Raw genomic sequence first — 26607 nt, forward strand, 5'->3', positions numbered from 1 at the left:
ATGTTCTTCAGTATTTAATGTATATTTGAATAATCTCATGACAACAAGTCTTTATTAAAGCCACAAATTAAATGGTTAGATTTCCTAAAAATACCTGGAATATAAAGAACTTCATACAAGCAAAGTTTTAGCTTTATAAAATACGCAGTACAGTTAGTTTCTAATTTGTTAAGGTTCACCTTCATCATTATTGTTATCGAAATATAATTCACAATGCTAGATAAAAAAATACAATTAAAATAAATTAGACCTGTCAAAATTGTTTGGATTTTATCAGGAATTGCATAGAAGTGCAACATTGTGTATCGTTTATTTTTAATTTTTATTAATGAATTACTTTATTTATTACCGTATTTTCCGGACTATAAGTCACACTTTTTTTCATAGTTTTTCGCTCTCTTCCGCCCTCTCGCGGCTTGAGACGGTAATGTTTTCTCTTGGTTCTAAATGAATGCAACTTATAGTCCAGTGCGACTTATATATGTTTTTTTCCTCGTCATGACATATTTTTGGACTGATGCAACTTAGGTGCGACTTATAGTCTGAAAAATACGGTATATATTATTCATGATTTGTCTTTTTAGAGCCTTTTACCGTAAAATAGAAGTAACATTTAAATTATCCTAATAGTCAGTTCAGTTAGTTTGTTATCTAGCATGTTTATTATTCTGAAACAATGCACAATACCCTAACATAATATTTTACAATTTAATAAAAAGCAAAGCAAATGTGCACTCAAGAGACAAAACACATAAGATCTGTCTTCCATCATTTGTTAAGGACTCATTTAGACCATTTTAATTGTAAATAAAATGAAAGCCAACCTGGCATAACAGAAAACTTCTAAGTTGGAAATAGAGGAATCCACAGAGCTGAGAGGCACCACATCCTCTCCCTCATCAATCAAGCTCCTCCATACTTGCTCCGACTCTGTGATCTGTACCTCCTGCTGATTCTGAGAACACACGTTACAAACCAAAATCAACCGTTGACTGCAAAACCACAAGGTGACCTACAGCTTAAAACCACTCAAATGTAGTATCAGTTTTTAAAAAATGTCATTCAGTTACCTATAAACTTCACATAAACTTCTAAGTGAAAAAATGATAAAATACTGACCTTATATTCCTCGATCCATGACAGTAGGCCATTGAATGTGAAGCTTGCCCAGTTTCCAGCATAATAGTTCCTCCTGTTAAAAAAATAAATAAAAAAATTGTGTGTTTGTTGCTCTTCTTTTGTCACTTTGGATAAAAGCGTCTGCTTCATGCAAGAACATAAATGTTTACGTGGATCTCATTTCATAGACACTGAGCATCAAACTACCTGTCCAAATGCAGAACGTTCTGTCCGACTCTGGAGAGGGCCGCCGCAATGACAGACTCGGTGAGGCCTGGGAAATAAACACAGACAGAAAGCATTGTCACCGACCAGCATTGCGGTCTCTCTCTGAATTGAAAGTTCCACTCAATTTGCGAAATGCGTACCATTTCATGCACACATCGCTGAAATGGTGAAGCAGTCCAACTGCATTCACAATTGCTCTAATGCAAAAAGCATTAAGGCTCGCTGGAGGCTTATTCACTTTAACTGCTGCGGATACATCCAGTTAGAAACAGCAACTCAGCATAAGGACAATGACACAGCTAACAATATTGTGTTTCATTCAATCTTTCATCTCCCATTTCTAATAAAGCAAGTCACTAGATTTTAGCATTAGCTCTGCCACAAATATGCTGCCAGTTATCCACAATGCTTCAGACAACTGAAATACTGTGTGGTCATTTGTACAGGGACACTAACGTGACACTCAAAAAACATTTCAGAAATCAATTAAAGGGGGGGTGAAATGCTATTTCATGCATACTGAGTTTTTTACACTGTTAAAGAGTTGGATTCCCATGCTAAACATGGACAAAGTTTCAAAAATTAAGTTGTTCGTTTGAAGGAGTATCTTTGTTCCCAAAATACTCCTTCCGGTTTGTCACAAGTTTCGGAAAGTCTTTTCGAGTATGGCTCTGTGTGACGTTAGATGGAGCGGAATTTCCTTATATGGGTCCTGAGGGCACTTCTGCCGGAAGAGCGCGCGCTCCCGTATAGCGATTTACTGATCAGAGCGAGAGCGTCGCGAAAAGTCACAAAAGAAGGGAAAAAGGGTCACGATCGTGTTTTGGAACCGCAGGTGGTGAGTAAAACTGCTTCAAATATCTCTGCCTCCTTGTTAGTGCGTCCCCTCCCATGCCAGAGACCTGGGTTCGAGCCCCGCTCGGAGCGAGTCGTTGCTGCTGCTGCTTTCGTTCAGTTTCAGCCTCTGGATCTGATTCTGGATCATAAATATACGCTGAATCTGACTGTTAGCCATGGTTTGTTTTGTTTGTTTGTTTTGGATGATGGGTTTTCCCTCACGGTAATGTCACAGCTTCCACATCCTCTCAACGCAAAAGCCTATTCGCGCTCGTGATTCTTTAGCTCCGCCCACACGTCACGCCTCCAGCCGGTCGTGTTTTTCCGGGAAAAATCGTTACAGACTATCTTTCTCTTATGAATATAATAAAACTAAAGACTTTTTGGAGTTATGAAGGATGCAGTACTACTCTATAGGTACTCAAGATTAACAGGATATTGAGTGAAAACGAGCATTTCACCCCCCCTTTAAGAAGTGAATTAATAAACTGATAAATTGGTGAATTATTTGAAAAATGGATTCATCAATAGATAAAGAATTAATTGGGTGTTGATCAACAAAGATCACTTAAAAAAACGATTAAAATTAACTTTACCAATTGTTATAAATAATGATATATCAATGAAAATTATTTAAATGAAGTGTTCATTTTCATTATTTGTATATTAATAATACATTGTATTTTCAATTTGTTTATAAATAGTTATTGGTTTATTTCTTTATATTTTATTAAGATGGTCGATTCCATTTATTTATCCACATTTATCCAAAAATCAGTGGTTGATAGCATTCATTTTTTTTATTAATTGATTGATTTCTCAGCAGGTTTATTGTTAACTATAACTAAAAACATTTCTGCTACTGAAAATAAGGCTGAAATAAAATAAACACATTATAAATACAAAAGGAAAATGTTAAGAATTTGAATAAAAAAATGTAAATGAAAAAAAAAAATCATGAAAATGGCAAATGCACAAATGACTAAAATTAAACAAAATACAATAATAACCTTCTCAATTCATTTATCGATTTCTAAATTGATTTTTCAATTTCTCATCTGGACCACAACTCTGGAAAAAAAAATTAATTACAGGACCTAAAAATTCTTCATGTAATAACCTAGAACACTGTCTAAGACTTGATGGCAGCTCTGTCAATTCTTTGTCATCAGTTAGGAACTTTGATAGCAATCTGTCCTTAGAAATCCACATTTCTAGCATTTGTAAAACTACATTTTTCCATCTAAAAAATGTATCTAAATTACAGCCTATGCTCTCAAATGTCAAATACATAAATGTTAATCCATTTGAAGCATTCACACACACACACACACACACATACAAAAGCCATAAAACAGAAGAATATAGTGACTACTGTATAAGCAAGTGGCATATGACTGTTTTTGCACAGTTTTTAAAACTGCAAGCAGCATGGATTTGGCATTGCTGATGCTGCACAGCATTTGGACAGTCATTTACATAAGGTAAACATTTCCCAGATAACTCGCTGACTATTAAAATTAAGTGCTCGTACAAGCTCTAGCTCACAAGCCAAAGTACCAATGGATCCAATTGGTATATTTACTAGCATACATACTGCTTGAGCTGAGGTTTACATACTTGGCAAAGCTGCACTATAAAGGCAGACGGAACGCGTGGGGTCCCTGAGAGCAAGATTGAGCAGCACCGGGGCTGAAAACAACTCCATTAAGCCGCTGAAGCGTCCCTGTCCCTCCATCTTTCTTCTTCTTCATCTGGCCTTGCACAGCCCCATCTCACACACACAATGGAAAAGTGATTTATTCCGAGCAGGTCCGTCGTATCTTTCCTAGCACTGGCTATTTCACTGATGGAGAATCCTGGGATTCTAGACACCCACATGTTCTCCTACAATGTGATGAAAAACCTTTGTCCAAATATAATGGCAGGACACAGAATTTCACCCTGTTGACTTTCATAATTTCTGATTTTATTGTGCTGATTTATCATCGCACATTAGTGTAAAATAAACATATCGTTATCTTAAAAAAATAATTAAAATCACTCTGTCGAAAACAACTTTCAACCCCTCCTGTTCTCTTCATTCCTGTTCCTGTCAATTTTTCAATTTGATTCTTGATGAATACAATCTGGCTCCACAATGTCTGTAACAGGATTGTGAAATCGTCCAGATTTAATGGCATATCATTCAGACTCAATGGCATAACATCGAAATTCACCTCTTCACTTTAACAACACATGTTCCTGAATTTATTGCGCCAATTCAATGTAAAAAATGTTTTTTACAATCCAATAAATTCCTGATGGATAAAATCTATTCCTGCAATCCTGTTCCGATGAAATGCATCAAATTAGAGCTTGAGATGTTTACTATGGAATAACTAATAATAATGCATCCTTTTGTGCTTTACAGTGGCATCATTTTATAAAATTACCTGAACTGAAGAAACCTAATTATATTTATGGAAAAGTATTACATTAATTCACGTGGCCTGTTTAAAAACAAATGCATCTCAATTACGCCCCTACCAGAGCAGCGACAGTGCGAGGAGCCTCAATATATCTGTCCAGATAATACTGAAGATGTTTTTAAAAAGTGTAAAGAACCTCTGGCCGCCATCTTTTAATGCCATTTATCCTATCCGGTATTGATTTTTTCACATCATGTTTGCTAAAGACAAACATTACCTGCCATAAAGTTCTGATGCCACATAGACATGCTGGGCGATAAATAATAGATTTGAGCTGGCAGGACTTTGATGACCGGGCAAAGCCCGAAATGCTTTCAGCAGGAATTGTATGAAATCATAAATCACTCTTCATTTCAGAGAACATTCCAAATGGATTCTATCTCTGCACCTTGAAAGTCATTTTTTGGTTATTTATAGTCGAGGCTGAGGGAGCGAGGGAGGGACTGTGTGTGAGAGAGAGAGAGAGAGAGAGAGAGAGAGTAAGAGAGAAAGGGAGAGGGCAGGTCACTTCTCTTACACTCCACCCATTATGACACCCATCCCCTCTATCTATCTCTCTCTCACATATACACCATGCTGTTGTATATTTTCCTTCCCATCTGTGGGAAGTGTAAAGGAAGAGTTCAACAATAATGAAAATTTTGTCATCATTTACTCAGCCTCCTCGTTCTGAGCCTGTATGACTTTCTTCAGCCATAAAAACACAAAGGGAGAAACTCAGAGCTGCTATTCCTTTTAATAAATAAAGGAACAGCAGCACAAAAGTGGTCCACACAGTGTTTGCTCTATATTCCAACTCTTCTAAAATTATATGATGCTCTGTGTGAGGAATAGTTGAATTTAAGATTTAAAAGTGTGTGGCATCACTGATGCATATTCTTGACTGTATATGTAAGGCAGAGCAATTTTCATCCCATTAATTTAAATGTCATGTAATGATATCAAAATGTCACAATACAATATTATTGCGATATCAAGTCCACGATACAATATTTATTGCTATATATACACAGGTGCTGATCATATAATTAGAATATCATCAAAAAGTTGATTTATTTCACTAATTCCATTCAAAAAAAGAAACTTGTATATTATATTCATTCATTACACACAGACCAATATATTTCAAATGTTTATTTCTTTTAATTTTGATGATTATAACGGACAAATAAGGAAAATACCAAATTCAGTATCTCAGAAAATTAGAATATTGTGAAAAGGTTCAATATTGAAGACACCTGGTACCACACTCTAATCCGCTAATTAACTCAAAACTCCTGCAAAGCCTTTAAATGGTCTTTCAGTCTAGTTCTGTAGGCTACACAATCATGGGGAGGACTGCTGACTTGACATTTGTCCAAAAGACGACGAGTGACTCCTTGCACAAGGAGGGCAAGACACAAAAGGACATTGCAAAAGAGGCTGGCTGTTCACAGAGCTCTGTGTCTAAAAATATTTTCTTTGTAATGGTCTTAATGCAGTAATATTGTAATTTTTTGAGATAATGAATTTGGGATTTTCCTTAGTTGAAAGTTATAATTATCAAAATTAAAAGAAATAAACATTTGAAATATATCAGTCTGTGTGTAATGAATGAATATAATATACAAGTTTCACTTTTTGAATCGAATTAGTGAAATAAACTTTTTGATGATATTCTAATTATATGACCAGCACCTGTATATTAACAATAAGAAAATGAAGCAGTGACAGTGAAACATTTCCTTCTCAAAATCACCTTACTGTTAAAATTAGTATTGTGAAAAATAAGATCTACAACTTCTGTACTGTTTTTAACTTTAAATCTACATCTGAGTTTAAATGTACATGTGCGTGTCTGAAAAGCGAGGTGTGCTCTGATTGGCCAGCTATCCAGTGCATTGTGGTTAGCCGAATGCATCCAGCGTGTGGCGGTAATGTTCCGCCCCTTAAGACAGTGGTTTCCAATCCCAGTCCCTGATGCTATGCATATTTTGAATGTCCCTCTTAGTCAACACACTTGATTCTTATAACCAGCTCGTAAGAAGAGAGCTACAAGCCTATTTTAGTGCTGCAACAACGCGTCGACGTCATCGATTACGTCGACTACAAAAATACGTTGACGTGCATGAAATGCGTCGACGCGTCACACTGTTTACATCTCGCGTAATGGCATATTGGGAATGGAGAAAGTTGCATTCTATCACAAAAACAGAGACCATTGTTATCAAAAGTATGTGAATACTTTAAACAGAGGACAAATAAAATGGCCCTTTGTTCCCTTTGTAAAACCGATATGGTGAACCACGGGAGCACAACTCCGATGCGTGAGCACCTCAGAGGAAAACATCTGGGCGCTCTCCGGTGTTACGGTTTAGCTGGTTACCGTGTGATCTGGTGACCAACTTCCTGGTTCAGGTCTGATATTCTTGCGCTTGCGGCATTCTGAAAAGTTGAGATGTTTTTAACTCGATGCGGTGCGGACGCGCCTGGAAAAACGAGCGCGTCGCGACCGCCTTGCTTCCATTATGAGCGCGCTTATCGCGCGCCTACATTGGAAATAAAGAACTTGATCGCATAATAGATATGATATGTGAACGGCCCCTTAGGGCCGTTTCATAGTCAACGCATCTGTACGCATACGCGTCCCCGAGGCTACGCATCGTTACGCTTCGGCCGCCATTATGCGTCGGTGCGTAGCCAAATGTGTCGTCCTAGTTTTTGATACGCGACACGCTGATGCACGCAATACTATGCGTTGTCGGTGGGGGCGACATTTCAAGTATTGTACATTAATTCAAGTATATTGTGTTTACAGAAGAAGAAGGTTTGAATACAATGGCGGGCAAAGAGGAAAAATTATGCGAACATACATATTCATCCACATTTATACGATAGTTCATCAGCAACAGAATACACTCCTCTTCAGTTTCCATTGTGATCTGAATATCACGCGACCCGACGCTACTAGTATCACCCGACTCTACTACCCCCTGTTGTGTGAGCGGTGTATTGCATACACGCATCGCCCGTGATGCTTGCGTCCACGGTTTAGACTATGAAAGGGAGCGCATCGCTCGCGTTGCTTGCTCGCGTTGACTATGTAACGGCCCTTAAAAGACAGCGCGCCGTGAGACAACAGTCACAAACCACCGAGCTACCCCGAATCAGCTCCAGATCTCTGTAAACCATGCTAAACCATAGCAGAACCCTGACTACATTTGATGTTTTGTGATGCTAAAGAACATTTCATGACGTCTCTGACAACTGTAAATTTATGGCTACTGTGGTTTAATTATAAATGCTATCATAAGCTCATATTTACCATAGTAAAATAATTTTCTTTGCCTCTTATTTATTTTATACTGTAAAAACTTCAACCCCATAAGTTGAAAATGAATAAAGGTTGAAATATTATACTTTTTGGTAAAGTTATCCAAAGGATTCATTAGCTAATTAAAAAAAAGAACATTAGATTAATTATTTATTGTAAAAAAAAAAATCATCGTTAGATTAGTCGACTAATCGAAAAAATAACTGTTAGATTAGTCGATTAGATTAGTCAAAAATAGTCCTTAGTTGCAGCTCTAGCCTATTTTGTTCTGTTAAGATGTTGCTGTTATGCAAAAAAAAAAGCAGAAAACAAAAAGAGCGCTACGTGCATGAACTGCATTCCGAATGATTTGATCCCTGCACCAGGTTCACTGCTCCCTACTCCCTGAGCAGGGGAAATCCTTTAAAAAAGAAAAGAAAAGTTTATTCACCTCTGAACATTCATTTATGGATGTGTGCTGCGCTGCTGCCTGCAGCATCTTCACACATGGATAAGTATGACATCATATACCTCTGTAAATAAGGAATATCTGGTGGCAGAATATCTGGTGATGTCCACTTCACAGAGCACTTATGATCGAACAGAACAAACATTGTGCGTGATAAGAGGAATGGTGTCTTAACATACCCTGATGCCGTGTCCCAGTCAAAAACAATAAAACCATTATAAACTAGGCATTTGTTGCACAAGTGGGGAAATAATGACTGATTATAATGATTTATACAGTTTTTTAACGCACTGCGGATTGCACTGCGTAAACATAAAACAATGTCTGCATTTGTGGTCGGAGAAATAACAAACAAGAAGATCTAATCTACACTGCTCAAAACTCTTGTTTGAATCATCAGTGGCAAATTCTTTAAATATGTAAATGTACTTAGAGACTGTGTGTCAGAAGTATTTTTACAGGTATTATTAATGATTTATTCATAAATATTATTATGTTTTGGGGGAGGAAGCATCATGTAAAATTTAACAATCTAATTCAATTTCATTCTTGTAATAAGGCTTTCCCCCCAACATTAAGATGAATTAAAATCATGTTCATCATAGAAGAGTTCTATTCAAGTCACTGTATGCATGCATTGCATTATTTATGTATTTAAGTAATTAGTATGAGTGTCATGTCAGTGACCCACAAACCAAACTGCAAACTTAAGCTGCAGAGAAAAAAAAAATCGAACCTCTTCAAATGAAGCGAGTGTCAGCATCGGCCTAAATAAAATCTAGATGTAGATGTCTAACAGAAAAACATTAAGTTCCAAAGTCATAAACCCTGTTACAATGATCACTGACAATCTACAAGCAGTCTGTGACTACGAGGCCCATTGGAGGTCCTACTAACAATCAATTCCACACTAATGCTCAAGGGCCATGAGAAATCAATCACCTGAAAAGAGCACAGGGATATATGTGAAGGTGTTCTGCAATCACATGACTGCTAATAGAGGCTATTCAAGCTAAAGGCACATGGGGTCCAAGCAAGATGAATAGTTACATTAACCCAGGCTCAAAGTGCGAGCCGGTGAAATTTCTTCATTGCTGCTCTATTAGCGGCAGGTAAGGGAACAGCTCTGATACGAGATGAACTAAACGTGCATCTCAGTCAGGCCTGTCAGCCAATGATAGCTGAGCCTGTAACAATGCTCTTCAGTAAAGAGTATTGTACCTTCACATTGTCTGCATCCTTTAGTCTCTACAGCTGCTGTGTTTTAATATACATTCATCATGAAATACTGTTAAATACAGTTAATGTTTGGACTTTTAGCAGTTTGCAGAGTAGCTGTCAGTGCATTAGTGCATCCTTATGCGCAAGTAGCAATTCCAGACAAGAGCTTATATCTGATAGGTTGGCGAGTGTTTAATTGCAGCATGAAGAAAAACCTTTTATCATGCTCACTGTAACAGAAAATGGACCAAACAACTTCAAAGCTTTACAATACTAAATAATCATTCATAATACTTGAAATGTCAATACTCTGCACCAGGGTTATGGATTCATTATCACAAAGCAGAGCAATGCAGAAATATACTGTCTAAATCAGTCCCTTACATTCATTAGGTCATTCTGACATTATAGTCTAGTAAAGGAATAATTCACACAAAAATTAAGATTCTGTTACCATACACTCGCCCTCATGTCATTCCAAACCTGTATGACTTTCGTTCTTCTGTTGAACACAAAAGAAGATATTTTGAGGAATTTTGGTATCAAACAACTTTGGTTACCACTGACTTCCATCTGACTGACGAGGGGGGAAAAAAATCCCAAAATGCTCAGGTAGGTTCAGGGATAGACATGGGGGGGGGGGGGGGGGGCTTCACTGTCCCAACAAGGTGGCATCTATGCAATAATTTCAATACATAGGAAAATTTACACTCAATGTGTTATTACTGCACACTGTTTTATAACGTTCTACCATACAGAGGTGCAAATGGGTGCCACTATTTGCACAAAGTATAAAAAACATTCATTCAACTACAATTTACATGTATTGCAAAGAACATACTGCTATTTGTTCATACTCTGAATTGAATCTATTGTTATGTGCACTTAGTGTAAATAGCATTTAGCTTAGAAATACTGCTATGTTCACTTAGTGCAAATAGAATCCATTGTTATTTTCACTTACTGTGAATAGCATCTATTGCTATTTGCACTTAGCGCATATAGCCGCTGCATATTTATTATGTTGTCAATATTTTCCTTTGCATGGACCAATTCAAACCCATTCAAGTCCACACCTGATGCAATAACAAATTCATAGGAGTAACAAAGGAACTGATGACTGGAGTCTTGTCAGTTACTTGTAGATTACTGTGGTGTTTTTATCAGCTGGACTCTATTTCTATTTAAATTAAGAAATAACTCCTATACATCTTGGCTGGCCTGAGAGTGAGTTCGACTTTTTGTTAACCATTTATTTATTTTATTTTTTTATTATCTTCCCACTCTATTTTGGCTTTGTTTAAAATATACTGAGAATTTCATATACTGCTGCCTTGCTTGAGTTCATTTTGGGGCACAGATATAAAAGCATATATTTGAAAGATACTAATTCTGTAGATATCAGACCTAACGAAGTTTCACATCAAACAAAAAAATCTTGGAAATCTTGAGATATAGCTGTAGCTGATTCTGGAAGTCATCCATTGAACCCGATTAACTCCACACACTGCACAACACCAACTGCAGGAAAATAACCTGAAGCCAGGGGGAATTTCAGTTTGCCGTTCTGTTCTTGATTATTCTATTTCACTCTAAGCCTCTGAGCCAAACAATATAAAAAATGAAAAGGTCCACGGGCATCTGCTCCCACCTCAGCAGACCCTGAGCATGGGCTCTCCGGGGACAGCCGGGTCAGGTGCGAGTTCACCAGCTGACAGGCTGCGACCGACGGGAACACAGTCCTTCACACAGTCAGAGGGTCTAGCAGGCATCATTATGGAGGCCGCAGTATTCATTAACAACTGCTCCCTGTCCATATCCTCATTTGTCGCCATATCCAGCAGCAAAAACGGGGGTAACTAGGGAGTCTGGGACAAGCACGCTTGTCTGAGCAACCTTGACACGGAACGGAGTCTGAGCAGAAATAGTCCAAGCTGTGAGTGTCCCCGTGTCACCGCTTGCCTTGGGACCAACTGGCTCTGGTGGTTTTGCATGAGCGGAACCAGAAGTGGGCCAGATATATTCATTTGCACACCATCAATCACAGCACGAGAACGTTGCTCTTAGCCATCGCACTAACCCCTCTTTTCTTTTTCTTTTTTATCCATCTACCTCTCCTCCCTGTTGTGAAGAACAATGCTCTGCACCAGGGAGTAACTTCATCTCCTGCTGGCTTCAGCATTGTCCTGAGGATCTGGCCTGCATATAAACACACTTCTGTGCTTTGAATGAGGACACGAGAGAGAAAGAGGACAGTATGGTTCCAGGGGTCTCGCTCTGCACCACGCAGTCCAGTAAAGTAGCCATCCTCCAGAGGGTCCGCAGCACAAACCTACAATTCAGTGGCATGTTTGAAGCAGGTCACAGAGTCAGGGTCAGCTCTAGGTCTGTTAAACGACAAAATGGTTTGTGCACTACTTTAAAGCACTGATGCACTCAATAAAGAACTAGGGCTAAACTTTAGACCAGGCCAGGGAATGTTAAACTACAACTGTCCACTGTAAAACCCACTGTGCATCCTTGATTGGTTAGTTTAGTTAGAAGCCCAAGCCATCGCCGTTGTGCCTAGAATCCCAGATTACCACAAGGGAGATGTTTCTGTAATAAGTGTACTACTGCTAGTTGCTTTGGATAAAACTTACTTAATATAAAATATTTCATATAAAAACTGACTTTGACTTTAGTTAGCGGTTTTAGAGTCATGGTTTCGGTACAGTTTGATATGTGCTATGTTTATGGAAAAACTGTACTTTCTAATAATAAAAAAAAAAAAAACAGAAAGAAGAATATTCTATCCAACTGCAAGCAACATCACAAATAAATACAATAAAGATCCAAACAATAAACAGTGATTTTCAGTTTTTTGTGTAGTAAAAGTTCTCCACCTGAACGAGTGTTGCAAAGTCTGCGGTTGTTTTTCATGTCCGTGGGTTGAAGCGACCCCAATACCAGTAACGTGATGTTTAGCCCCTAAAATGCGAATTTTTATCAGTGAACCTCCTGGAAATGCGATTGGGCTAGTTTTGAGAAGCAAGTGGGCTGGATTTGTTTTGAAAGCATGGCAACCCTGATCTGAACGCACGCGCTGGAGATGTACTTCTAATCACAGGAGCGCCACTGACGAGATGTGCATGAAAATCGCATTTGATTTTTTTGCACAGCCCTATTAAACACACCACTTAAGAGAGAGCTTAATATTTGCGAACGTTCTGAGTCGCGGGTTTGCACGCTTCGGATGAGCACACATTAGGGCTGCACGATGTGTCGTTTAAGCATCGATATCGCGATGTACGAATCCACAATAGTCACATCGCAGGATGTGCGATGTAGGCTGTCTTAGTTGATCTGTTATTAATTAACTGTACGGGCCAGCTGCTCCCCGGGCCTTGACGAATGTGATTCGCTGATTAACTGCACAGCTTAACCATCATAGAGTGAGAGTTTTGACAGGGCAGAGAGAGAGAGAGAGTGCACGCGAGAGAGAGACCCCCGGCCGCATGCTCACCATCTTCAAACAATACGAGCGCTGTCTTGCTGTCTCTCCCTCGCGGATATTAATCAATTGACATGATGGTGTCGATGTTTAAATCATTTAAAATGAGAATGGAAGTGTGCTCACCCCATTTTTGTTTGTAAGAATTTTTTTTATTAGATTTCATATCGCAATATATATCGCAGAAAAATAAAATATCGCAATGTAATTTTTTCCCCAATATCGGGCAACCCTAGCGCACATTATTTATTATAATATTATTCTTATTTTTATTACTACCCATATGCTTTTGCTTTATACAGACAACAAACAATTAACAAATTAGACAACAAAGTTATTAAGCCAATAAAATTATTATTTTTATAATAACTGCTGTAAATATTAAGTGTTAACAATCATGTTTATTATTATTTTTGCTGTTATTGTTCTTATATTAACACCATGCTTTAGATTTGATTTATACAGACAACAATCTAAATAAAAAAATAAACAATATGTTGTTCATAAAATTCTGTACTAATTGTTATCATTAATTGTTGTACATATTAAGTGTTAATAATAATAATAATTATTTGCCAGTTATCAGATTTAAAGAATGTCTTGTTTTTATACAGTAAGACAACAGAAAGGTAACTCATAAAAAAAGGTTAAATAATAGATACTAAATGTGCTATTCATGTTAATAACTGCGGTAAATTCGTGTTTATGATACTGTAATAATCAATTATTATTATCCATTTGAATTCACCCAGAGTTCAGCACACAAACACAGCTAATTATTCTCAGCTTTATTTTGCGCTTTCTTACACATTCGCTCCAATTATACAATTCAGCAGTCAGATAACTGTCAAAACAAATACATGTTATTCTCCATCATACATGTCAAAAACACAGCCCCATTTATTTTAGCGTTCATATGTCGCTGTGTCTGTGGCAAAACACAGAGAGCGTCATTCTACACTCATTTCCCACAACAATACCAGGCACAGAAAAACCTCTGGAGCGCAAACCATTAAGAATGATCATGTTAATGTTGATATTTCATACCTGTTCCGAGAATGACAACATCAAATTGAGATGGGAGCTCCTCCGCAGCCATCTTGAAACTACACACTGTCACGTGACACGCTATATCGTGACGTAAACTTTTTTATTGCCTAAAACATTCATTATATTTAAACACACAGTAGCCAAATTGTACACAACGTTTTTTCAGAACTGGAATCCTCCGTGTTTTAAACGAAAGAAGAAAAAAAAGTACTTTTTAAAAACTTTTTAAAGAATTATTCAGACTTTTTGTTGACATTTTTCACATGCCTCCTAATTATTTGATTTCGTCTCCTGCGAAATTGTCTGGGTTTTTTTTATGGATATTAATTAGAAATATGATGAAGACACCATTCATGGATATTATTTAGTTAAAGTGCACAAACATAAACATAGGCCAATAACAACCATGAAGAAATAGCAAGTGTTAACGATTTTTAATTTAATTTAATACAACATAACTTAATGTAATGATCTAATATTAATTTTTTATCTCCGTATAACATACACTACTTTGCAAAAGCCTTAGGCCAATACTGGCAAAAGGAATGTTTGGAAATGTAAACCAATATTTCCCACTAATGCAAAATATAGAAATAATTTTCATAAAACAATGTTGTTGTTGTTTTTGGTGAAAATGTAATGGCCTAATACTTTTGCACAGTAGTGAATGTTCAAAATGTTCAACAGGTAGACTTATTTTAATATTCATAGCCTACAAACACAAGGTGAGGCTATTGAAAATGGATCAGTATGCTTTTTTTATTTATTTTTTTATTCGCTGATGGCTTATGTTCCCAGCTGCTGCCAACAACAGAATATTGTTTTTTCAAATAGCAGGAGTTGGGAAGAGGTGTTAATGATGAGCTGTCAAAATACCCTCTTGGCTCTCACAGTCACTGACAGCCAGCTATCAAGATGTATTTTTTAAAAATCAAATCTAAAGACATCTAACTTCTTATTAGAAATATTAATTCAAAAATATATGAGAACATTTAATTACTGAAATTAAAGAAGTTTATGAAACGTATTCTAGCAAATTTTAATGTCAATATTTTTTTTAATCCAAGTGTCAATTTGGAACCTTGTAAAAAACGATTTATTATTATTAGTTATTAGTTATTATATCATAAAAATTGTGGAACAATTAAATACAACCATTATTCATGCAATAATGCATTATAATTTGGCAAATCATTTGTAAAATCAAACAAAAATCACATTTTACAGTAATGTACTTACAACAGAAGTGGGCTAAGACATTCCATTACAAGTAGAACTGTACTTGTACTTTTTGGTGACTACAAAACAATATATGTATATATATATATATATATATATATATATATATATATATATATATATATATATATATATATATATATATATATATATATATAGCATACAAGTTGTTATTAGCAATTGTACATGTCCCATTTTCGATTGTATGATTTTTTTTTTTTTATGGTCTTAAATCTATAGATGGCATTGAACCTAGAACATATAAGCGTTTATAACAAACTGTGTTGCTTTTTTAAAAAGAAAATTAAAAAAGAAAATTGGTTGATATAATTTCACAGAACTTTTGCCATTTTTTTTTTCTCACTCAAATGATTACACATATCTCTAAAGCATAAGCTTCTGAACCATTTGCTCCTGAAACAAGGGCCTTTTTAGCATCTTAAGGGGTTGCCCACTTATAATTCATATATTTCAAGAACATTCTCCTTATCTCGAGATATGCCAGAATGCACCGGAGAATATATTTCAGAGCAGCTTTGTCTATTTTCCGAATATTCCTATCTGCATGTTCCAGATGTTTCTGCGGCTTTCTTCATCGCCAGTCAAGGGTTTTAAAAATCATCTTGTAAAAGCGTGCTGTGAGGAACTTGCTTTCTATTTTCTGATTACTGTTTTTTTTTTTTTTTTTTTTTTTGGTGTTGTGTAGTTCATTGGTAAACAAAGACAGATGACCATATCTCCCGAAACAGAAAGAAGCAACACGGATAACCCTTAAGACCTTTCTTTTCCGCAGCTTTCTTGACTTTAACATCACAGGCTCTGTCACTGATACTTATTTCTTAGGCCGGAATAGGGACAGGTGTTTATAGCTTCAAATAAGACAGATTGGTGACACTTGATCTTCTTTAGTCTGCTTTTTAAGCAAGTCTTGTCCATGCTTAAAACAACAGCGGAAAACAAGACAGATGGCTTACAACAGGAGAACCCTTTTTTCTTCTCCTGCTCGCTCTCCCTCTCTCTCATATCTGACACACCAGGGATGCTTTTAACAAGAGAGTTTGTCGCAGTGTTTGTGATGGAGGGGTGTCTGCATGTCAACGGCTTGTTCTCTGGGGGATACGGCTCTTTTTTTTATCTGAGGAAGAAATGAAAAGCAAAACCTGTGTGGATTGAAATCATTTTGTGTGGGGTTTCATCGTGTGCCATCACCACGTATGTTCAGAGGCATTTAGTTCTGGCTGGTTTTGAAGGCGAAATCAAGGCGACGAGTGCTACAGTGCTTTCCGCAAGAATCAAGCGCTCTTTATCTTGCGAGAGCCCACACCTTTAGTCGCAGTCTTCTGTGAGTTCCTCAGGCTTTGATGCTGGCTTCTAAGAGTCCTCATTCACAGCTTCTGTGTTTGGAGAGTACATCTACTTTGCTGTTTTGTTGCCCGTTATTACTTTCAGGCCGGGTAAAGACATCTCCAAGGACGGGTCTTACCGTCTCCTGCTAAACTGTTGTATCTTACAAGCACTTTGGAGAGCCAGAGTTGATTAAGAAGGATTAAGATTACGATTCAGACGAGTAAAGAATAAACAATCCATCCAACAGAGCCACCACGACCAAAACTAGATGTGGAAAAGTTGCAGCCTTCGCCGGCAGTGTTTGTTCAAAGATCTGGCGTTCATTCAATCGGTGATTGCGAAATACTGTGGCAAAGTTTTTCATACTTAAATGCAACTTTGAAGTGGAATTCAAGGAGACTTCACAGTTCATTTAATTTCTCTCTCAGCTCTTTTTGAGGGTGGGCATCTTGAGTAGAGAGAGGTGAGCGGTGGCAAAGCAACGTACAATGACACCATCTGTCAGGCCCCTCGTAAACTCTCCAAATGAAACATCCACCAGAACATTGTTGCATTATAAATCTCACCATAAATATAAATGAAATTAGAGATCGGTTATCAGAGTGTGTCACACAGGGAATGCATGGGTGATGCAGAAATGCCCCAATGAATACGTATCACCATCGTATTGACATGCCACGAGTTTTGAGGTATCGTTTTATCTTTTTAAATCTCATCAAGAAAATATCTAGGTCTAATTTCACCCCAAAAGCATGCATAAAAAAACATAAAAATAATAAATTCATAAATAAATAAATATCATTTTGTTTCTAATCTTGTGCATTGCATTGTGACATTATATAACAAATCTTCTTAATAATTTTTCATTTATTTATACAATGTTGTAGCATTTTGTGTAAACTTAAACTACATTAATGCATCTACAAAATGCATAAAGGAATGCATGCATGCATTAATAAATAAATATTATTTAAGAAATATTTTGTTTCTAATCTTGTGCATTGCATTGTGACATTATATAACAAATCTTCTTAATAATTTTTCATTATATTTATATAATGTGGTAGCATTTTGTCTAAACGTAAACTACATTAATGCAACTACAAAATGCATAAAGGAATGCATGCATGCATTAATAAATAAATATTATTTAATAAATATTTTGTTTCTAATCTTGTGCATTGCTTTGTGAAATTATATAATGGCTCCCAAACTCTGGAATAGCCTTCCTGATAATGTTCAGGGTTCAAACACACTCTCTCTGTTTAAATTTAGATTAAAAACGCATCATTTTCGCCAAGCATTCAAATAATGTATCTCTTAAATTGCGACTGCAGTTGTATCTGATCAAATGCGCATTTCTTATTCTTTAGCTTGGGTTAAACTAATTAATTTTAATTTGTTGGAACAGCAGCCATGCTAATGATGTCTCTATTTGTTTCTATGTTTTGCCACAGTAGGAATTACACAAGCTCCAGTCTGGATCCAGAACACCTGAGAAGAGATGATGCTGACCCTCAGAGGACCCCAAATGATGCTAACCCTGAATCAACAAACAGAACTAACAAATATTGCTACATGTGTGACTGCATCATTTAATAATTGCTTTTAATAATGTTTATCGTCTGGCTGACTACGTCTTGTATTAATTTTTTTGAAAAATCCTGTCATATGCGCACAAACTGACAGTCACCACTTATAAGCTACTACTAAATATTGTAGAAATGTAATTTTTCTGTAAAGTTGCTTTGTAACGACTTGTATTGTAAAAAACGCTATACAAATAAACTTAAATTGTATTGAATTGAATATAACAAATCTTTGTAATTAATTTGCATTGTATTATAATGTAGTATTTGTTATATTGTTTTTAAATAATGCTGATTTAAAGGGATAATTTAAAAGAAAGTTCTGTCGTCAGTTGCTCACTGGGATTCCAACAGGCACTTTACGGCACAACAGGACCTTTCTACGTAACGTTGTCCATTACCATAAGTCCACATCACTCATTCAAAGCGCTGAAGGCTGCACTACCCAGGAGCTGAAAAATGAAATAACACATTTCAGTCTGATGTGACCGAAACAGTTAACCTCCTTAGGCCACTTTTCTCCCAGAGTAATTTTTGTTGATGGACAGTGCCGCACACAACCGATGTCTCTTCGAAAACATGAGGCTCTTAGAAGAAGGTCCAGTCACCCGTGATTTGGAAGCAAGTGTGAGAAGACTGTCCTTAAATCATCTGCGGTGGCTTTCTCTGAGAAATTAAGTAAGTTGAGCATAATCAAGTGACAGCTTGTCTATTCTTAAGTAGTATTAAAGGGTGATATTTTACTCTAAATTAAGAGTCGGGCAACTTTTTGGCACTTGTCGCAGCCCAAATGGATTACTGAACTGCTGATGTATGTAGCAATCCGTTGAGTGAAAAGATGTGGAAGCGTAATGAATTTAAAAAGCTGTAATGGACATAAATATTTATCACGAGTGACAGTAAAATTAGAAACAACATTCAATTAAACTCAGTTGTAATTTATTGTTGTTATTGATTTGCGTAAGGTGGAAATGAATGCAGAAACATTTCATCACACCGAGAGAAGGTGCTGATCTGCTTTTGGCTTCAGTGTAATATTTTAGATGAGAGAGACAGACTGATGCTATTAAAACACAGCCGCTCCGTCATTCCCTCTGTCTCAAACATGAACTCTCTTGCTCTGTCTCACTCTGTCTCTTTCTTTTCTCAACAACCCTTGTCTCAACCGTTCATCCATCTCATTCATTCTTATTTTTTCCACACTTCATGTCTATTAATTTTTCTTTGTTTTTTTTTACTGTTCTTTTCTTTCTTTTTTAAGCTCATCTTTTCTGGTCTTGACTCATCTCTTCTCTTTTGTGCTCAGCTTGTCTCTTCTTCTGCTGTTTTTTCTTGTTCTTTCTATGCTTTACTTGTCTCACGTTGACTTGTCTTGTCTCATCCTGCTTCATCTCTTCTCTTCTATCTTCAACTTCTTTTGTCTCTTCTCTTCCCATTCACCATACTCTTCTTATTTCATCTAGCTTCTATTTCCTCTCTTTGCATCTCATTATATGACTGTCCCTTTTACTTTGTCTCACACTTATGCACTGTTATCCCTTACCTCTTCTGGTTTCGACTCATGCCTTATCATTTATGCTCAGCTGGTCTTATTTTGTGTTGTTTTGTCTCACCTCATCTCATCTCTTCTATGCTCAACATCACTTTTCATGTCTTCACCTCTTCTTGTTTCGACCTGTTCTCTTCCTGTTTATCTTGTCTCAAGTCTAATTTAAATGACTCTTCTACCTCTCACTTCTTACTTATTGCCTTTTCTTTTCCCTTTTCTATGCTCAGCTTGTCTCTTCATGTCTTGTCTCATCTCTTCTCTGATTGTGTCACCTGGTCTCATCTTGTCTTACCCCATTTTGTCTCTTCTATGCTCAGCTTGTCTTTTTTGGACTTGTTTTGTCTCCCCTTCTCTCTACTTGTCTCACTTGGCCTCATCTTGTTTTGTCTCATCTCTTCTATTCTCAACTCTTCTCTTCTTGTCTTTATGATCAGTGTGTCTTTGATTGTCTCATCTCTTCTCAACTTGTTTCACATAGACTTCCCTTATCTTGTCTAATCTGGTCTCTTCTATGCTCAGCTCGTCTATTCTTGTTCTTTCTTGTTTTGTCTCTTCTTTTCAAGGATATCATGTTCTCTCAATGTATAACTCCACTCCTATTGCTTTGTCTCTTCACTACATTGTTGCTGCTATATATCTTATATCACTTTGTTTCCTCTTTTCTATGCTCAACTTGTCTTTTCTCTTGTCTTCTAGGCTAGGTTTGTTTCACATCTCTTCTTGATTTTTCTCCTTTGGCCTCATCTTGTCTCCACTATGCTCAGCTTCTCTTTTCTTGTCTCGTTTTGTTTTTTCTTTGCTTCTCTTCTCTCCTCGTCTATTCTTGTTCTTGTCTCGCCTCTTCTTTTCCAGTATTCATATTCTCCAAGCTCTCAGTGCCTTGCATTATGACACCACTCCTTCTTATTTGTCTTTTCCCTATGCGTTGTAATCGCTTCGCTTCTCTTATTTTATACTATTAATTATTTTAATAGTATTCCTATAAGATATATATTTTGGTAAAAGTTTTACTTTTAGAAACACTGAGACCAGTGGTTAAATCTAATGCTGCTTATACTGCTATTAACATATGCCAGTGTAAGTATGTAGACCCATTACATATGTGTGTATTATTCATGAATATGCATACGGAGCATTGGGGCGGTGCTAGAGGGGCGGGTGGAGGGGGCGGTGCATGTGTGCCTGCAGGGCCAGGTATGTTAATCAAGTATTCATTAAGATTAAATATAAGACGAAGCGTTGAGGTGCGATTGAAAGCTAGGTAAAATATGTATCTAATTTTCTAGATTGCCACCTAGCTTTTTAATTTCAGCAGGAAATTTGGCAGAAATTTGCATGGCATTTAGGCCCTCATTACAATATTAATCTTCCCACAAAAGTTGCAAGGGCTCAAAGGTTAAGCATGATTCCTACATTCATTTTACAACAATTTTTTTTTGAAGATTCTCATTTACAAAGGTCCCCATTTGCTTCACTAAGTGGTTCATAATGAGAGCAAAGATAAAGTATTGGAAAAAAGAAAAGTGAATCAGATGTGTTACTGTCTAAATGCACCTAGATCTTTACAGAGGGTATTTTCTTCTGGTAATATCAGTGAATTCATTTGTAAACATGTTTATTAAACATGTTTAATATATATTTGCTCTGAGGTATATGAATGATAGTACAAGAACTCAAAATTACAAATAAGAATTATAATATACTACAAATTCTAAGTAAGATTCACATGCGACAAATGTAAAAAATCCAGAACTCAATCTTTTATAAGTCACCTAAAAGCAATGTTATATAACAACAGAAGTGCTTACTCAAAGCTTAGACAGTAAAGTTAGTTCACCTTAGTTACTTTTTTGTCTTACAGGTTATAATATCGAAGTTCTGGGCCTTTAAAAAAAATCAGTTTGTTCAAAAATATGAAGCATAATATTTTCCATCATGTAATACAATTTTAAAATGATGTGATGCTAAATTATGGTTAGAATGGGTAGTCACGGGTATACTGTGAACAGTTGTCTTATTTAGTAATATTTATTCATATTAATGTCTAGAAGCCTAATATTCTGTCATCACTCACATCCACAGTAATAATTGAAGTGTTAATATGATAACTTTATTATTGATAACTTCCATTAAGTCATTATTAACAAACATTGTATAAAGCTTATCGGACAAGAATATAGCCCAGCTACATTTACATGAAAAAAAAATCATTACGCACATATTTTGTTATGCACTATTCTTATCTTCAGCATTAAATTTATTTAGTATAAAGGTTGTGGACGAAAACATGTTAGCAAAATAACAGCTGCGGTCAGTACAAGCTGAAGACACGAATTATAATCTGTCTAAAAAGTTGTATTCGCTTTTGATGGTGAGAACACAAGTCCCCACCCATCACTGGCAGATGGCCAATGATATTCGAAGGCGAGTGCCATCGCGCTCCTTATTGGCTGAGATGGCTGTCACTCCGGACTTTAGTGGGCAGGCTAATTGAATCGCTGAGTGCGATACACTTCTGTCCATCTCACGAGCGAGGAAGGTAGTTGCACATTACCGACTATCAGCAGTAGCTACCGGAGCCGCATGAGAAACACCGAGTGAAAGCCGCGAAACAGTACGAGGAGCCTGCAAAGTGTGCTTGACTCAAAAGTACGGAAAAGAGGAAACTTCGCATAAACTATGGCCGTATCAGCAACTCCTCCGGTGCTTTCACCGACCTCCACTCCCGGGGGCGCGAGCAGCCTGTTCCGTCCCGACTCTCTGTACTCCAGCCCGGCCGAGTCTCCGCGACTGACCAGCAGCATGATCAACTCTTTCATCTCCGGCACCGGCGGCGGCGGCACTAACGGGAACGGGCCCGGCGTGGTCCACAATAACGAGTGTAAGATGGTGGAGGTGCACGGGGTGAAAGTGGCCTCGTTCACCGTGGACGGGCAGGAGCTCATCTGCCTCCCGCAGGTGTTCGACCTGTTCCTGAAGCACCTGGTCGGCGGACTGCACACCGTCTACACCAAGCTGAAGCGGCTGGATATATGTCCGGTGGTGTGCACGGTGGAGCAGGTGCGGATCCTGCGCGGACTTGGGGCCATTCAGCCGGGCGTGAACCGGTGCAAACTCATCACCCGAAAAGACTTCGAGGCGCTTTATAACGACTGCACCAATGCCAGGCAAGTCTTAGCCTAAATCGCATACGCATCTCACATTTACGCGCTTTGGAGCCTGAGCTGCTTCTCAAGTTCATTCAGAACTAGCAGAGTTGTCTACTTGGAAAAGTTGCTAACACTTAATGATAACTTAAATTAAAAAGGATTTCATGCGTATGTAAATACGAATCTTTATGTAAATATATGTATTACACGTTTATTACATTTCTAGGCTATTTTAACGCACGTGCTCTAAACAAGATAGTTACCTTTAATATAAAAGAATAAAGTTCGTTTACTTATATAAAAAAAGTTATAATAAAGTGCTGATTGTAAACTCTCAAAACACATGAGAAGTCCTGAATGAAACTTTTGCATGAAAATTGGTTGCAATCATTTTTTTCTGCCAGCACCTGCAGTTTTGACCTCTTTTCCGTTTTGAATCAATTCATTGTCCTGAAAAAAAATAAAAAATAAATAATAATAATAATAGTAGGCTAAAATAAATATTAGAATAGGCTAAAAATAAATATTAGAATAGGCTAAAAATAAATATTAGAATAGGTTAATAATAAATATTAATCACAGCTTTCTCCAAAATCAAGCAAATAACTTTGTCCGGAATCTTTTCTCGCTGACCACTCGATCTGCTTTTTACACAAGCGTTTATTAGGCTTCAGCGTAAAAATAGTCATTTTATTGATTCAGATCAACTAAAAGCAATAATATGATATCCATTTACATCTATATAAATAACACAATGCAGATTTCAATATTTCAGCTGCCTTGTAATAAAATCTGTTTGGAAGGCAAATCTGAATAGCTCTGAAATTCTGTTAACTTGCAGGATTTATTTAACTGATGCCACAAAACAAAGATGATTGAAAGATGATTTTTTTAAAATTAGCATGCATTAAGTAAACTTTTTTTGTCTTTATAAGCTTTATAAATTAACTTCTCCTGGATCTACTAGATTTATAGTCTTCATTAGTATACGTTTTGATTTGTTAAACGACTAAATTGACTAATTGTACTTTATTGATCAAAGTGTTTAGAAACTTTTTCAGTATTAGTTATTTATTCACCCCCCCCCCCCCACACTTTTATTCTTGCTTATACAATGAATGACAGCTCTTTGGACTAGGGGTCATACTTCGGTTGTATTTCACTTTATTCTGTTATTTGCTCCACTGAGTCGGGCTCACATGAATAGCCATCAGTATCATGTATACACTTTTAACCCTTGTGATATCGAGGGCCAGATCTGGAAGTCTTGTTTGATACTCTCATTTGGATAAGGTGTTGGGCCATGTTGCATAAATCATTGAATCACCTCTCCTGGATCTGTGGCTGTGTTTGGTGCGGAGATATTATTCTTAGCTTGTTATCATGACAGATGCATTAGTGTTCTCAGGCTCCTGCAGCAATATCAGCTCATGTGTGTGTGATTGGTGTGGTGGGACTCAAGGGAGCAGTGCACCTTTAAAGACCTTTATCATCCAAGGAAAAAGTCTCTAATTGTATGTTAGTATAAAAACTGCAGCAGCTTTGTTTTTAGTGGAATAACAGTCAAAACACTATATATATATTATTAAGACATTTATATATAATATTTGTGAAAGCTGAATAAACTAATGTAATATATATATATTAAAAGACATTTAAATTATTCTGAAATCATGTGTTATTAATATAAAAATAAATAATAACAAAATAATTCTATTTATTATCGTGTCATATTTGACATAATATTGAATATAAATTTTTTAAAAATTATACAATATATTAAATGTATATATTTTGAAGTAAAGTCTGTCCCCAAAAGTTCACAATCTTAAACTCTGTATGTATTCCTCTCCATGAAGTGCTTTGCATCAGGTCTAGTATTTTCAATTTTCAATTTCCATTTTCTTACTTTCTCACAGGTAAAGGGTCAGGTATTGAAAATTGGTCGGGGCGAGAAGGTTCAGGAACGTGGCCTTGAAGTGCGCTTTTGCACAGCGGATGCGTGTGTGGAGATGCACGCATGTGTGTTTTAGGGGGAGAGAGAGAAAGAGTGCATATCCAGATGGCCATTCTGGGCAAGGTTCGGTAATTAACCTTTTAACATCCCCAGCACAACCTCCAGAAGAATCCCCCGTCACTTTATTGGGCTTTGCGCCGTTCTGAATCAATCTGCCGTGCACATCTAATTAGAAATGAGAGCGAGGAGAAAGTGAGCGGGGGAGAGACCGTTTTACAACATTATTTTGTTTAATTTTGAGTCCAGGAAAATGGACAATAAGAGAATGAGGTGCGGAACGCTGCGCTTTTCACTCTTCCGTCAGATTGCAGCATACGGACGGATAATGAAATTGCCCGAGCAATGGGCCCCCCTGAAATTGAATTTGCTCCTCGGCATCGTTGCTTTACAGTTCACCTTCGCAAGCATCGCTTTTATAGTCAGATTTAAACATCATCCACCGTCCCGCTACCAGATGGCTGAAACTAATGTGCGTGCTGGCCCCTTGCCTCCTCTCCCTCTCTCTCTCCTCTCCTCCTTCAGCACAGGCTCACTGGGAGAAGGGCTAAGCTGAGACAAATGGGTGTCTTTTGCATCGGTTTGAGCAAGTGAGCAGTGTGTCTCAGAATTTATCCTGAGCTGCCTACTAAGGGGATGTTCAAGCGGGACAGATTGTCCTATTGAAGGCAGCCAGACAGGGTGCTACAGAATTAAAGAGGTCACAGGACATGCATTTTACAAACACTTAAGAGTGCGACGCAATGGACAAAGGCATCTCATGCATGTTTAGATAGACTTACAAAATGAATAGAGGTGGGAATCTTATGGGTTGTTACGATACTGTTTCTGTTTCCTCTTAATGATTCCCTAGGAGTTCCATTATTCCACAAGTCTTTAAGGTCTGTAAAAAAGTAAATATTAGAAAAAAAGAAATTGCAACTTTTATCGCATTTAATGCCCTCAGCATTAAAAAAAAATCAGATCATATCACCTTTCACAGAACAGACAATATAAAAGTTATTGCAAAATGTATTTACAAAGACAATTTAAAAACTCTTTAGGGCTGGCAAATGTAAGGTAGTAGGCTAACTATATTATAAATAAAGCATTTTTTTATGAAAAAAAAAAAAATGCAACATAACTTTTAGGCATCTTGGAGTCGGACATGAAGAATTAGTAATCTACATTAGTTTATTCAGCTTTCACAAAATACACAAACTAAAACTTAAAGTCATACCCAATTTGAATTTTGTGTTTTGAGGCACTAAAACGAACCGACTCATAAGAGTCATTCCTTCAGGATTTGGACTACACTGATTGCGCTACGTTTTTGATTCACTAAAAAGAACCGGCTCATAAGAATCATTCAATCGGTAAATAGGACAACACTGTTATATTATATGCTACTGCATGTTTCGTCCACGTTTTAGGGCCCGACAATCATACAATTATTGGTTGTAGCTGAATGTGCTGTCTAGGTAGGGAGCTCACTAGGTTTTCAAACACAGCCTTAAAATATGCAAAGGGCTCTTTAAAACTTCCAGACTGAAACGCACAG

At 37.0% G+C, this 26607-nt stretch overlaps 2 protein-coding genes across 3 annotated transcripts in view; one reads left to right on the forward strand and one right to left on the reverse strand.

Moving 5' to 3' along the window:
* Positions 1-14245, reverse strand: part of LOC113038168 (rab proteins geranylgeranyltransferase component A 2-like) — a 56812-nt gene extending 42567 nt beyond the window's left edge. Inside the window, exons 1-4 of the mRNA XM_026195401.1 lie at positions 14178-14245; positions 1327-1393; positions 1120-1192; positions 825-955 (exon numbers count right to left, since the gene is read on the reverse strand). Coding sequence (XP_026051186.1) covers positions 825-955; positions 1120-1192; positions 1327-1393; positions 14178-14229 — 323 coding nt within the window. The 5' untranslated portion in view covers positions 14230-14245. The remainder of the gene's footprint in view (positions 1-824; positions 956-1119; positions 1193-1326; positions 1394-14177) is intronic.
* Positions 14246-22395: 8150 nt separating this feature from the next.
* Positions 22396-26607, forward strand: part of LOC113038169 (dachshund homolog 2-like) — a 136949-nt gene continuing 132737 nt past the window's right edge. For both annotated transcript variants that reach the window (XM_026195402.1, XM_026195403.1), the window contains exon 1: positions 22396-23071. In XM_026195402.1, coding sequence (XP_026051187.1) covers positions 22584-23071 — 488 coding nt within the window. In that variant the 5' untranslated portion in view covers positions 22396-22583. The remainder of the gene's footprint in view (positions 23072-26607) is intronic.

This window comes from Carassius auratus, chromosome 21, assembly GCF_003368295.1.
Source record: "Carassius auratus strain Wakin chromosome 21, ASM336829v1, whole genome shotgun sequence".
NCBI lineage: Eukaryota > Metazoa > Chordata > Actinopteri > Cypriniformes > Cyprinidae > Carassius > Carassius auratus.